Here is a 13,157-nt window from a genome sequence, read left to right on the forward strand (position 1 = left end):
ACTGTTAGGCCCAAACTCTCAGCCCTGGAGGTCAGTGGGTCCAGGAAGTGCCAGGAGAGCTGGGGGCAGCCAGGCTCGGCCCTGACAGCTCCTCTCTGGGAGGTGAGGTGAGTGACCCCAGTACCCTGGGCACAGCATTTGGCACCTGCAGCAGCAATGTTGATGCCAAGGCACTGACCCCAGAGTGACCCAGAGGCTGGTCACCTGACTTCTGAAAAGAAAGCTTTCCTCCCAGCAGAGCCCCGAGGAACTCACCTCAGCTTGGAACCCGACACACAGGTGACTACCGGAGCCACAGTCCCCACCTGTGCTGCAGGACTCCCAATCCACCCTACTCAAACACAGTGGGGGTGTTCAGGAGCTGAGCCAGCACAGAGCCCGGAGGTGGCTCCTGGTTCTTCCCAACTCATCTGTGCTCTCGCACAGTGGCCTTGAGGGGGGAGGGACAGGGAGTGGCAGGGGCATCCATCAAGAAACACCAGGCCATAGGACTGTCCCATTCAGGAAGGCGGATCCCAGGATGGGATGGGAAGGGCAGAGCTGGGATCCCTGAAGCACTGCTGGGGTCTTGTTGCTGCTTTTACATCAACTCTGCCTGTGCTTCTCTCTGCACTTGGTACATGTTACACACAAGACGTGTCTGTTACCCAGAAAACCAGCATCCAGCCAAGGGTGGTGGTGGAGGACTCCTGTAACGCCAGCATTTGAGAGGCTGAGATAGGAGGGTCACAAGTTCAAGGTTAGCCTCAGCTACACAGTAAGTTCAATACCAGCCTGTGCTACCTGAGACCCTGTCTCAAACAACAAAAAACTGGTACCCTGTAGGGTGACTGTGATACTATACTCTGAGAATTCCAGCACTGGGAAAGCTGAAGCAGGAAAACTGGAAATTCAAGGCCAGCCTGGGGTACATAGAGAGACCCTGTCTCAAAATATTCTTGCACGCATGAACGCACTCTCGCTCACTTGCTTGCTCACACACACTCACGATCACACGCACACACGCACACATAGATGTTCCCCATCCGACTCCTCTCTGTAGTGTCCAGTGAGCTCCCCAGAACCAACCAGGCCCCTGCACAGGGTTTGTCTAACACTCGACAGCCCTCCAAGTTCACAGCTGGGCCCCAGCCTGGCTACTCTCTCAAGTATCCTGGGTCAAAGTCCCTCCCCAGTCCCTTCCAGGAAGTAACCCATGCCTCTGTCCGTCTCCAGTAGCTCCATTACAACCCCAGCCACACCCCCTGGTCCTAAGGGCTCTGAAAACCCAAGTCTCCCACAATCCCCAGAATCTAGGGAGGGAACTGGAATCTTCCTTTACCCATGGGCACATTCATTCACTTTGTGACAAGGACAATACAACCATGATTCCTTCTTAAGTACCACCCTGCGGCTGGGCACCCAGTTGAGTGGCAGGGCATACATGAACCATAGGGTCACATGGCCCTGGGTTCATCCCAGGCACTGAACCAAAAGAGACAACACCAGGTACTGCCACAGATGTGGAGCACCCATCGGGATGGCCAGCACAGAGAGTTCTCTGGAGGCCAACCCTAGCTAAAGCCAGCAGGGACTCAGGGCTGGGATGAGGTTGTAGGGTGGTTGAAGCCTCAGTGAGCCCTGCCTGCCTCCTGAAATGCCTCTTCCAGGACAGCCCAGCTGGCTGTGTGCCCAGTAGTGGGTCAGAGCCTACACCTGAACTTGACCCCAGGGCCTTTGCACCCCCACTTCTACCCTGAGAGCGTCCACCACTCTCTGTGAGGATGATAGGCAGCTGCCCTGGGAACCGGGACTCCGCCCTGGGAGCTACCCTGCTTGTATTTTCTCCTGTAAGCGCCTGCTTGGATACTGCGGGGTGATAGACAGCCACCTTCTCAACTACCCTGAGACTGCAGGACAGTGGTCACAAGGACGCCCTACAGGGACAGCGAACGAACAGGAGAGCCAGCTACGCTTGTCCTACAGACCCCAGAAAAGGCACCACACAGCCATCTCTACACCAGGCCTGGAGAGCTGAGTGGCTCAGATCTCAGCCCAGCTGTGTGACCTTGGACAAGCCTCCTCCCCTCTCTGATCCTCTGCCTAGAAGCTCTCCCTTACAAGGCTGCTGGGGAACCAGATGCCCAGGTCCCGCCTGGTGACAGTAAACAGAATACAGGGGCAGCGGAGGGCGGTCCCATCCCCCACAGAGCCCACATTGGAGGCGCGCTCGCTGCCCCCGCTGCCCTCACCACACGCGGAGCCGGACAGGACTAGGGCACAGAGAGGCTGAGCGACCTGCCCAAGGTCACACAGCTGCACGAGCAACGGGTACGGCGTGGAGTTCCCAGCTCACCAGACTTGGGGTAGGTGACGATCCACACGTCGCTGGGCCGCACTGGGAAGTCGGCGATGTCCTCCATCTTCCCGCGGCAGAAGGGCGGCAGCCGCACGCCATGGAACTCGAAGTACTTGCTCTCGAACTCGCCCGGGGTGCCCGGGGTCTCCGCTTCGCTCTCCGCCATGCCGCCGCCCGGCCCGGCCCGCAGCTCTAGGGCGTGACGTCACGGCGCCGGCGCGGGGCTCCGCGGGCATGACGTCATGGCCGCACCCACGCACGCCGCGCCCCGTGACGTCGGTGGCCGAGGCCCCGCGCCTGCCGCAAAGGTGCGTTCGGTCAGTACCGCTGCCTGTCAGTCATCCGTGCCAGGTCAGGGTCCCCACGCCCTGGAGCAAAAAGGACGCGTCCGCGCAGACTCAGTGCGAGCCCCGGAGTCCGGGAAGCCGTACCTCCAGAAGCTTCTGATGCCGGAGATGGAAAAGCCCGCATCAGAGCGCGGCTGACAAAGGCAGCGAGCGCTTAGAGAGCCTGGAATCAGGTGCCAGAGAGGACTCCCCCAGGAGAGGCCCCAAAAGACCCCAAGACAGAAGACCTCCGGGCAGAGAGGGACAAACCCCCCCCCCCAAGCAGAGAAGACCATCAGTAGAGGATTCCCCCTGCAGATAGGAACCCCAGTGCGGGCCCTTCCAGGCAGAGAAGACCAGACGCTTGGCGGAGAAATCTCCAGGCTGAGAAGAGCTCCCCCCCCCCCAGGACACCCCCGGCAGAGGCGATACCCCTCTCCCAGAGAGGAAACTCCCATGCAGAGAAGACCCTCAGCAGAGAGGAACCCAAAAATGGACCCCCAGGCAAAGAGGACCTCCTCCAGGTAGAGGGGAACCCCAACAGAAATGCACCCTCAGGAAACACCCAAGCAGAGAGGACCCTTGACAGGTCCGCATCCCCCTTGACAATGGGAATCCTACTTCCAGGAGCCACATCTGGGGAAAGCAGCTAACAAGAACCCAAGGGGCTGGGAAACCCCTTAGGAATAGAGCTCCTCCCTCTCGTGAAGCCCTGGGGTCAGTTCCCCAGCACTGGAGAAACGGGAAACAAGACAAACAAAAGTTGGGCTTGCGCACACTTGTGATCCCAGCAACTAGAGGGTGGAGACAAGAAGATCAAGAGTTCAAGGCCAGCCTCGGCTACGCTAGCTTAGGACACTCGAGAGCCTTTCTCAAGGCAAGGAAGGGACAGAGCAAATTGGCTCTTTTTGCTCTAGCACGGGAGATGCGCCGACCTGTCTGGATGCAGAGAGGGGGTATGGGACCTGCTGGTTTTCCACACCGAAGGGCATCATGGGGAGCAATTGTGGTGACACAAAGGGGCTCTGGGCCCCAGTGCCGTTGTTTCGGGTGCTGTCCATGTGAAGTGAAGAGGAGGAGGCAAGGAAAAGCCCCACGGAGTAAGAAAAGAACATGTAGCCGGGCAATGGTGGCGCACGCCTTTAATCCCAGCATTTGGGAGGTAGAGGCAGGCGAATTTACGAGTTCGAGGCCAGCCTGGTCTACAGAGTGAGTTCCAGGACAGCTAGGGCTACACAGAGAAACCCTATCTCCAAAAACAAAAAAACAAAAAACAAAAAACAAAAAAACAAAAAACAAAAAAAAGAAGAAGAAGAAGAAGAAGAAGAAGAAGAAGAAGAAGAAGAAGAAGAAGAAGAAGAAGAAGAAGAAGAAGAGAACATGTAGACCGGAATTCATGGTGCTGATGAGGCATCCCGGAGCTGGCAAGATGGCTCAGTGGGTAAAGCACTTGCTGCCAAGCCTAACAATCTAGGCTTCATGCCTAGAACCCACATAGTGGAAGGGGAGAACTCCCACAAACTTACCTTTAACCTTCACAAACACATCAACTTGCATACTTAAGACACACAAAATAAATGTAATTTTTTTAAGAAAGCGTCTTGGCTGTGTCAGTCACGGCTTTATGGACAAATGCTGGAGGCATATGAGGTGTTAATAATCGTCACAGGATCCCTGTGACATAGTGTACACACTGGGCGGGATCCTGCCACAGATCAGTGAAGAATTTATTTCTCATACGTGATGAATGCCCTAGTCTGCTTGCATTTGTTTGGTTTTAATTTATTTATTTACTATACTTACCTGCGTGTGTGTTTTGCCTGGATATATGTCTGTGCACCCGGTGCCCAGGAAAACAGAGGCTATCCCGTGGAACTGGAGTTACAGACAGTCAGGAACCACTGTGTGGCTGCTGGGAATCACACCCAAGTCCTCTGGAAGAGCAGCCAGTGTTCTTAACCACTGAGCCACCTCTCCTGCTCCCTGATTTGCTTTTTTATTACTGTGCTGAATGCCTTGCCCAAAAGCAGCCTGGGGAGGAAAGGGTTTATTTCAGCTTATAGGTCCCAGACCATCATTGGAGGAAGTCAGGATAGGAACTCAAAGTGGAAACCTGGAGGCAGGAGCTGAAGCAGAGGCCATGGGGGAGTGCGGCTTACTGGCTTGCTCCCCATGGCTTGCTCAGCCTGCTTCTTATAGAAGCAGGTACTACATGCCCAGGGACAGCACCACCTATAATGAACTGGGCCCCATCAATTATTAATCAAGAAAATGCCCCACAGCCTTGTCTTTGGGTCAATCAGATTGGGGGCATATTTTTTTCAATTTATTCCTTCTTTCTAAATAACGCTAGCTTGTGTCAAGTTGACAAAAGCTAACCCGCACACATGACAATCCCTGGTAAGCTGCCATCTCAGTGTGAAGAAGCCCAGGCACACAAGACAACTGGTCCCATGTGATGCTATGCACAGTTCAAACAGAACCAGTATCTGCAGACAGAAGTCTAAGGGTGTTGACTTGGGTGTCTACTGGGAATAGACTTGGGTCACATGATATCAGTGTTGACAGGAGTGAGGACAGACATGGACATCACCGTGGATCCTGCTTCGTCGTGCACACAAGACCCCTGCAGGCAGCGTTCCATGCTCTGTATCACCACTGCTGGCTTTGAACACCAGGTCCTCCTGGCTCAGCCTCTGACAGGATTACAGGGATGCACTGACTCTTCCTACACGTTGCCTGCATGCCCGGGCTTCTGGACACTTCCCACGGCAGAGCCACCCCTCTCTTCCCATCCTCCTCTCCCACTCTTGAGGAAACTTTGGTCCCTGGCTCTGAGACATTCACCTCAAGGCTGCGCGTGCCCACCTTCTAACGAAGTCCCAGCTAGAAGGTGGACGTCTTTGGAGGATGGGCATCCTGCCTTCCGGAGTGGCAATAAAATTTTCGATGGGTTTAATTTTTTTTTCAGAATAAGATGGTAAAGAAACCCTCCCTCAACAAAGACATTCCTAGGAATATTCAACAAAACCCAAAAAAACAGTGGAACTAAGAAATGAATTAATGAATTTAGTGAATTCAGGGCAGATGTGGCCACTGAACCAAAGTCCATTCTATTTACACACACTTGGACAAACACTTGGAGTCTAAGGTTTGGGTAACATTTATGTAAAATTTAAATAAATAAAAAATAAATAAATAAGTCCTTCAGACAAAGCTAAGAAACCCCATGCAAGCATTTTGTGCCACAAACTGTACAAATGTAAGAAGAGATTAATGGAAAAAAAGCCTGGTGAAACGGAAAGAGATGACAGACTCTCGGGGTGCAGGCGGAGTGATGAGAACCTGTTGGAGTTATAAGAGGTGCGTAGGACCTCTGTGCTCTGCTAGCAGCTAACACAGAGGCACAGCGCCGTGTCGCTGTCCACGGTGCTGAACGCCCGAAGCGCGGCCTCTGCAGCCTCGCACACAGCAACCCAGCTTACATTGTTTTGAGGCACATTCTCCTATTTCCCTATACTATTAAAAACCTTAAGGTAGGACTGGCAAGATGTAAAGATGTGACCTGATTTTTATCCCCAGATCCCATGCGGTAGAAGGAGAGAATGGATCCCTCAAGTTGTCCTCTGACCTCCAAATATTTGCTGTGGCACACACACACATACTAAAAGAGATAGACAGATACTTAGATATATACACACATACATACACACATACAGACACACACATACTTACATACATACATACATACATATGTTAATGGATGAATAAATAAAGGTTTAAATGAGAAATATTATTTAAATTGATTTAAATTAGTTGGCTTAAATGCATGTAATTTCAATAAGTAAATAACTTTTTCTTGGGCTTGAAATGCCAAACATACAAAATATAAGAGGATGAGATAGTCCCGTCCTTGGATACTCAACAGTGTGTATGCACTTGTCACATCTCATCACAAAATGTCCATGATCAACTCACGTTTTATCAGCTAGCACACAGGCACACACATGCACACACATGCTGGGGTGTTTGTACATTATCTTATTCATGCATATTTCCCTACAGATCACTAAGAGATAAGAACTCTGAAAACTCACTTCCCATGACAGGCACAACCTAAAAGCAATTCTCAGGCTATCAGTAAAACATGGTGTCCCATGCCTGTCATCCCAGCATTTGGGGCTGGAAGAAAGGGAGAACCAGGAATTTAGGGTCATCTTCAACTGCACAGTGAGTGTGAGGCCAACCTGGGCTACATGAGACTGTCTCGGAACACCAAGGACAGAAGTGACTGTAGGAGATGATAAACTCCTGTTTCACTGTAAGATCCAGCTCGCTCTGCGTCCTGTAGCACAGTGACATCATTTAAAAGAAGTAAGAGAGGCCAGCCAAGGGGATGGCTCAGAGGATAAAGTTCTTTCTGTGCAAGCATTAAGTCATGAGTTTGAATCCCAACACCCGCATAAAAAATATGTGACATGGCTGCACATGCCTGTAATCCCAGAACTAAAAATCAAGATAGTCAGTTCCCAAGAGCACACTAGCTGGTTGGTTTATCCAAAAGGATGAGTTTCCACTTCAGTCAGAGATTCTGTCTCAAGGCAGCAAGGCAGAGGGGGATGGAAGACACACAAAGTCTTCCTCCAGTCTCTGCACCTGCAGATATACATTCATGGAACACACCACACACATACACCACACACACATGCCACACATATACACATACACACTTACACACACCACACACATACCACACACACACTATATACATGCACACACATGCACACATAATCATACCACACAAACACACACATTACACACATTCATACACTCACACACCACATACATGCCATACTTACACACATACAACACACACAAACACAGACATTACACACATGTACACACACATACCACACACACACACCATACTTCCATGCACACACATACACACCACATACCACACACAGCACATGCTTGTGCATTCACACACATGCACACACACACACACACGAAGAGATTTGAATGTAGCCTCATTGGTAGAATGCTTGCCTAGTGTCAGTAAAGCCTTGTGTTCCATCCCCAATGCCACTGTGTGTGGTGGTTACACCAGCAATCCCGTCATCCTAGCAGGTCCCCTATGGAATGAGGAGCTGATATGGAAGGTGTCATAGAGAGGCTGAGCAGCCTTTAGCACAGAGGATGTGTACAAAGGACAGGGATGAGAATGTTATCATGGGTGTCAAGTCCCCTAGCCCAGAGCCCCAGTTGATCAGGGTGAAAAAGCCTCAAACTGGAACCTGAGGGTAGGGCATGACAGCACCCCCAGCTCAGACAGAGGTTGGGACAGAGAATGGCCTTCTGGAACCACTTAACCCCAAGAGAAACCACCCCTCCCTCATGTAAGGGATCAAATCTGTGTCTGGCCCACCTGGGAGACACCAGAGACAGCAGGAAGTTGAGGCTGGCTCGGTCCTGGCACTGCCAGAGGGTGGAGAGCCTCTTGCTCCTGCTGTCTGCTCTCCTTGTCTGTGTGCCACTGGCTCACACCTCTGAGTTTTCAGGGGAGGTGGGATTATTTTTCTTTTAGATATGTTTCACTGTGTAGCCCAGGATAGTCTGGAACTTGATAGCTCCCCTGCTTATGCCTCCTCGCTGCTGGATTATAGGCCTGCACCCTAAACCCTACACCAGCTCTTCATTCATTACTTCAGCCCCTCCCCCGTTCCAAACTCCCTGGTGAAGGGGCTAGAGAGGAGCTCACTGCTCCTGCAGAGGACCCAGATTCCCAGAGTCCTCATCAGGCATCTCACTGACGCTTACAATCCTAGTTCCAGAGGATTGGAGGCCATCTTCTGGCTTCTATGGGTACTAGCACACAAGTGGTGCACATAACCTCACACAGACACACACATAATAAAAATAAAGAAATGTCCAAAGGTCTTGGTAATACAACCCTGCCGCCACCTGCCTGTGGCTCTCAACACACCCTCCATCCTCTCTCCCACAGCTATGGCCATGCTTCAGTCTCTCTGCCAGACCTCTGCACCTGCTACTCCCTCCAGGGCTTTGCATAACATCTGGCCTCTCCTCAGACTTCAGCTCAACAGCAGCCTTCCTGGAGCAGCCTCCTGAGAGCCTGGTCCCTGTCTCTCCACTTGGCTTCATATCCTCACTCACTGTGTTCCTTTCTGAGCACCCCTGGGAGAGCTCGTGGAAGGACTTCCCACCTGTGTCCCACCTGAGAGCCAAATGAATGAATGAATGATAAATGGAAAATAAATGAATGATGGATGAATGGTGAATCAATCAATGATAGAAGAATAATCGATGTATGTACAATTGATGAATGACACATCATTTCTTCTGCCCAGTATTTATTACATAATCTCTTCTCTCATTGGCACCCCCATTTCTCTATAGTCCCACCTCCACTTGGGCTGAGTGTCCCCTATAGTCTGGCCAGGGGCACAATGTGAATTCTTCAGGGATAGGAAGAACAGAGACCCCAGGAGAGGCCAGAGCTTTGGTATGTGTGCCACCCAGAAACCTTCCCTAGGAACCAGGCTGCAGTGGCAGTGGGCTCCATCCCCAACAGAAGCATCTATGATTAGGATTCCACCCCCCATAATGGATTTCCCAGCCAGCCACCTTCCACCTGCATTTGTCACAGGGGTCAACCCCTGAGATAAGTGTAGGTCAGAGAAAGGAGGTGGGGAAGCCCTGTTAGAGCAGTCAGTACCATGGTCAGAGCCCTGGGGCATCATCTCCAGTCCCAGCCTAGTGCAGAACACACCTCTGCTAGACACCTATGCCTTCTGTGTCCCTCACATGAAGATCCAGAACTGCAATGTGTCTCAGCTTGTTCTGTCTTGTCTTCTCTGACAAAACTGACAAGATTGAAATGGCTTGAGCACACAGTAGGCTGGAAGAATCCAGAGAGGCCCTGGGGATCAAGATCCCAGGAACAGCTGCAGAGGGCCCTCATTCCATGCCAGGAAACCACACAAGAAGCACATGACCCAGTGTGGACAGGAGGCCAGGTCTTTTTGCCAGTAATTCAGCCACCTCTCTGAGCCCAGAGTTGAGCTCAGAGATCCTGGGGGATGAACTTGACACAGGCTACCTGCCAGAGTCACTACAGCCAGAGGCAGGCATAAACACACAGGACGAGGGCAAGGACAGAGTTCAGAGGATCACACATGTAATTGGCCTAGCCCAGTGCACAATCAGCAAGTCTGTGGTTGAAGGAACCGTTAGATGCAGCTGTCCTCGGCTGCCGGAGGAGATCAGAGTCTGCACTGGTGACAAGTGGGCTGTAGAAGGAGCAGGAATGGTGTGAGTTCAAGACCTGGATTTTGGTGAAGGTAGAATGCACCATAAGGGGACCCCTACAGGGAGCAGGCTACTTCATCCCAGTCCTCTGGAGGAAGTCTCAAACCCTCAGCAGAACCAAACAAGAGAATATCTTGTTCTGTCTTGTCTTCTCTGACAAAACTGACAACCACAGAGCTATGATAAAGATCCCCAGCAGAGTGGCCAGACTGGCTAGCATGACTGGCGAAGAGATCCCAGACACTGGGTGGCACACACAGCACCCTCAGGTGGACAGACAGAAGGACATGGTACGTGCGCTGGGTACTATGTATTAGATGTGGGACACTAGATAGATACTGTGCAGTAGGTGCTAGGCTCTGAGTTCTATGAATTGAGTGCTGGGTAGTGAATGTGGGCAGCATGCAAACACTCCAGCCCCTCCCCCACCTCACCTGACCAACCTGAGAAGCCATGACTTGGCCATGGAATAGACCTCAAGGGTGGTACTCTTCAGTAGGCCCTGCATCCAAGACAAGTCATCTGGTGCCTCAGGAAGCCACTGTATCAGCCTGTGGAAGGGACAATGTCAGCTTCCCAGGGAGCCTTGGGATGGTGACAGATCAGAGGTGACAGAGGAGGAGGGGGAGTGCCCAGGTTGGGCAAGATCACCTCAGGATGGCTGCACAGGGAACATGCATGGTAGGTTGACCTGAGGTAGACTTTGAACTTTAGGGAGGAATGTGACTGGGGGTCAGCTTCCACAGAGTTCTGTGGGAAGAGTGTGGTGTGATGTTAGGTTGGAGGCCACTCTGCTCTGTGGCCTAGGGATTCAGAGGACCTCTCTGGGGCTCAGCTTTGCTCACCTGCAAATGAGGACCATATGCCCCTAGTCTCTTCCCCTACTTATCTTCATCTACCCCTCTTCCTTCCCCATGTCATTCATCCCTGTTCCCTTCATGACGAGGTCAGTGCCTTCTCTTGCTCCAAATGCCTTGTGTGTGGGTCACAGGAAACCAGAGGGGCAGACTCAGTGTTCTGAGCTGTCTCCGGCAGGCTCACACCATAGAGATGGCTAGATTTTACATTCCTTCGGTTTCATTTCATCAGCTCATAGTTTTGGCAAACAGCTCTGAGTGAGGTGAGTCTGTCAGCAGGAAGGTCTCTCTCAGCTTTGGGCCACTGACAACCTGATCACTAACTCCAGGCAGTACAACACAGAGTCCCGGGGCTCACCATCACAGACTTCTAAGGAGGAAGAGGCTTTTTAGCACAGAGCTCAGGTCTAGTGTTGAGGCACATGGCTGGAACCCCAGGCAGAGGAAATCTTGAGTTCAAGACCACTCTGGATTACAAAATCCTCTGGATTACAATACTATTCTGGATTACAAGATTAGAAAGATCCTTTCTGAAAGAAAACATCAGATCTCCCTACAGCACCTCTGTGTCTTGATGAAGCTTGCTCACCTGACCACAGACTCTGTGTGTTTGTGTCTCTGGCCCCAGTCAGACTCTCTTCTGCCCTAGGACCTTTGCACACAGTACTCTGTCCATCTGGAAGGTTTTTTTTTTTTTTTTTTTTTTCCTTCTCCTTTGCCTAATGGACTGTGGCCCATCCTTAAAACTATAATTTAGATGTCATTGCCTGGCTTCCCTGAACAAACAGTTCTGAGTATGTGCTGGGTGAGCTCAGAGCTAGTATGGCTCTCTCCTAGAAGGTAAAAATGCACAAGTGCACCTGTGCTGGCTGTGAGCTGTGTGCTCCACCAGGCCAGGAGCCAGGTCAGGATCAGCCTGCTTCTCTTGCCCCGAGCTAACACCTAGTTCTAGGTCAGTCCTCAGCAGTCAGTGAGCGAGCAAATGAAGCAACATAATCCACTAACCCAGCAGGGAGAGCTCAGTTGCAGCCCGACTGATCTGAAGGAACCCTGTGCTATGACCCAGAGAGGTCAGGAGAATGAGCCTACACCACACAGCCAATCTGAGGTAGATCAGCTGAGAAAAGTACCAAGGGCATCATTACATTGTCACAGAAACTCTGCCACGGATCAGAGGGCAAAAGGTCACAGAACACCCTAAGTACTAGCCAGAATTCTGTGTGGCCAACCCCATCACCTTTCTATCAGTTCTTTTGACAGAGCCTACCCAGGCACTCCATGGGCCAGCCCATGGCAGGTAGTGTGGGGAAGACAGGTGCCTGACACCTCTAGCCACCCAGCCACCCTTGCTGGCCACAAGCCTCTTCCCTCAGCCCAGGCTATCTCACCTCCTGCCCCGAAAGTAGACATACTCGAAGGGTAGCGTGAAAGGCAGTAGCAGGTAGGTCAGTACCTTCCCTGGCACTGAACACTGGATCTGGGCCCAGAAGTCCCTCTTGCATCCCTTTCTCAGTGCTGCAAGACAGGAAGAGGCCCATGGCTCCTTGGTACCCTCAGGCTGTGGAGTTGTCTCCCCTAGCCAGCCCAGGTCACCTTGGGGCCATGAAGCCTTGTGGTCCTGGGAGATGAAGACAGTTTCACCCTCACCATCTCCATATGGATGGAGTCATAGCTACCAGCAGGGGTCAACCTTTATACACCCCGTTTAACCCACTGAGGCACCCTATAGAAGAGGAGACTCAGGTTCAGGGTGGTAGTTCAGAAGTGCCCAGTGAGAGTCTCTTCCAGGAAGAGGCAGAGCCAAGACAACCTTGAGGCCCGCCAAGCTCCAGTCCTGAGCTCTACTTTCCTGTCTTCCTGATAGAAAGATAGGAGAAGTTCATCATGGTGCCTTGGATAAACAAGGATCTCCGGCCCATAGCCTCAGAGCAGCTGTGACCACACATTCATGTTGCTATCCAATCCCCTATTTACCACGCTAAGCAGGGTGGGAGTGACTGGTCAGGACAAGAGCCAGAAGGCCACTCCAGACTGCTGGTAGCTCAGATTGCAGCTCAGACTGCAGGCAAGGAGACAACACCCAATGCCACCTATGCCCCAGTCATGGAAAATGGGTCCCCAGCAGAACCTTCCTCCAAGGCAGTGGGTGGGAACCCAGGATATCTAAGCATTAGACTTACTCTCCCATTTCCTACCCCAGCTAGCGGCAGTGTGTGCAGAGGCAATAACCATACTCCACTGAATCCATATTCAGAAGCCTGGATGTAGGGCTCAGTGCAGACCAAAAGCCTTCCGGATATAAAT

General features: G+C 51.7%; 2 protein-coding genes across 6 annotated transcripts in view; both read right to left on the reverse strand.

Moving 5' to 3' along the window:
• Sult4a1 (sulfotransferase family 4A member 1) overlaps positions 1-2,567 on the reverse strand; it is a 28,544-nt gene extending 25,977 nt beyond the window's left edge. Inside the window, exon 1 of one of the 2 annotated variants that reach the window (XM_034517246.2) lies at positions 2,336-2,567. In XM_034517246.2, the coding sequence (XP_034373137.1) occupies positions 2,336-2,504 (169 nt within the window). In that variant the 5' untranslated portion in view covers positions 2,505-2,567. The remainder of the gene's footprint in view (positions 1-2,335) is intronic. The other variant, XM_034517245.2, reaches the window with a different exon arrangement.
• A 10-nt stretch (positions 2,568-2,577) lies between these two features.
• Pnpla5 (patatin like domain 5, triacylglycerol lipase) overlaps positions 2,578-13,157 on the reverse strand; it is a 37,391-nt gene continuing 26,811 nt past the window's right edge. For 2 of the 4 annotated variants that reach the window (XM_076911773.1, XM_076911771.1), the window contains 3 exons: positions 12,242-12,368; positions 10,431-10,547; positions 9,849-9,977 (listed from right to left, as the gene is read on the reverse strand). In XM_076911773.1, the coding sequence (XP_076767888.1) occupies positions 9,875-9,977; positions 10,431-10,547; positions 12,242-12,368 (347 nt within the window). In that variant the 3' untranslated portion in view covers positions 9,849-9,874. Of the gene's footprint in view, positions 2,707-9,848; positions 9,978-10,430; positions 10,548-12,241; positions 12,369-13,157 lie in introns of those variants that run through there. The other 2 variants (XM_076911775.1, XM_076911772.1) reach the window with 2 other exon arrangements.

Source organism: Arvicanthis niloticus, chromosome 13 (assembly GCF_011762505.2).
Source record: "Arvicanthis niloticus isolate mArvNil1 chromosome 13, mArvNil1.pat.X, whole genome shotgun sequence".
NCBI lineage: Eukaryota > Metazoa > Chordata > Mammalia > Rodentia > Muridae > Arvicanthis > Arvicanthis niloticus.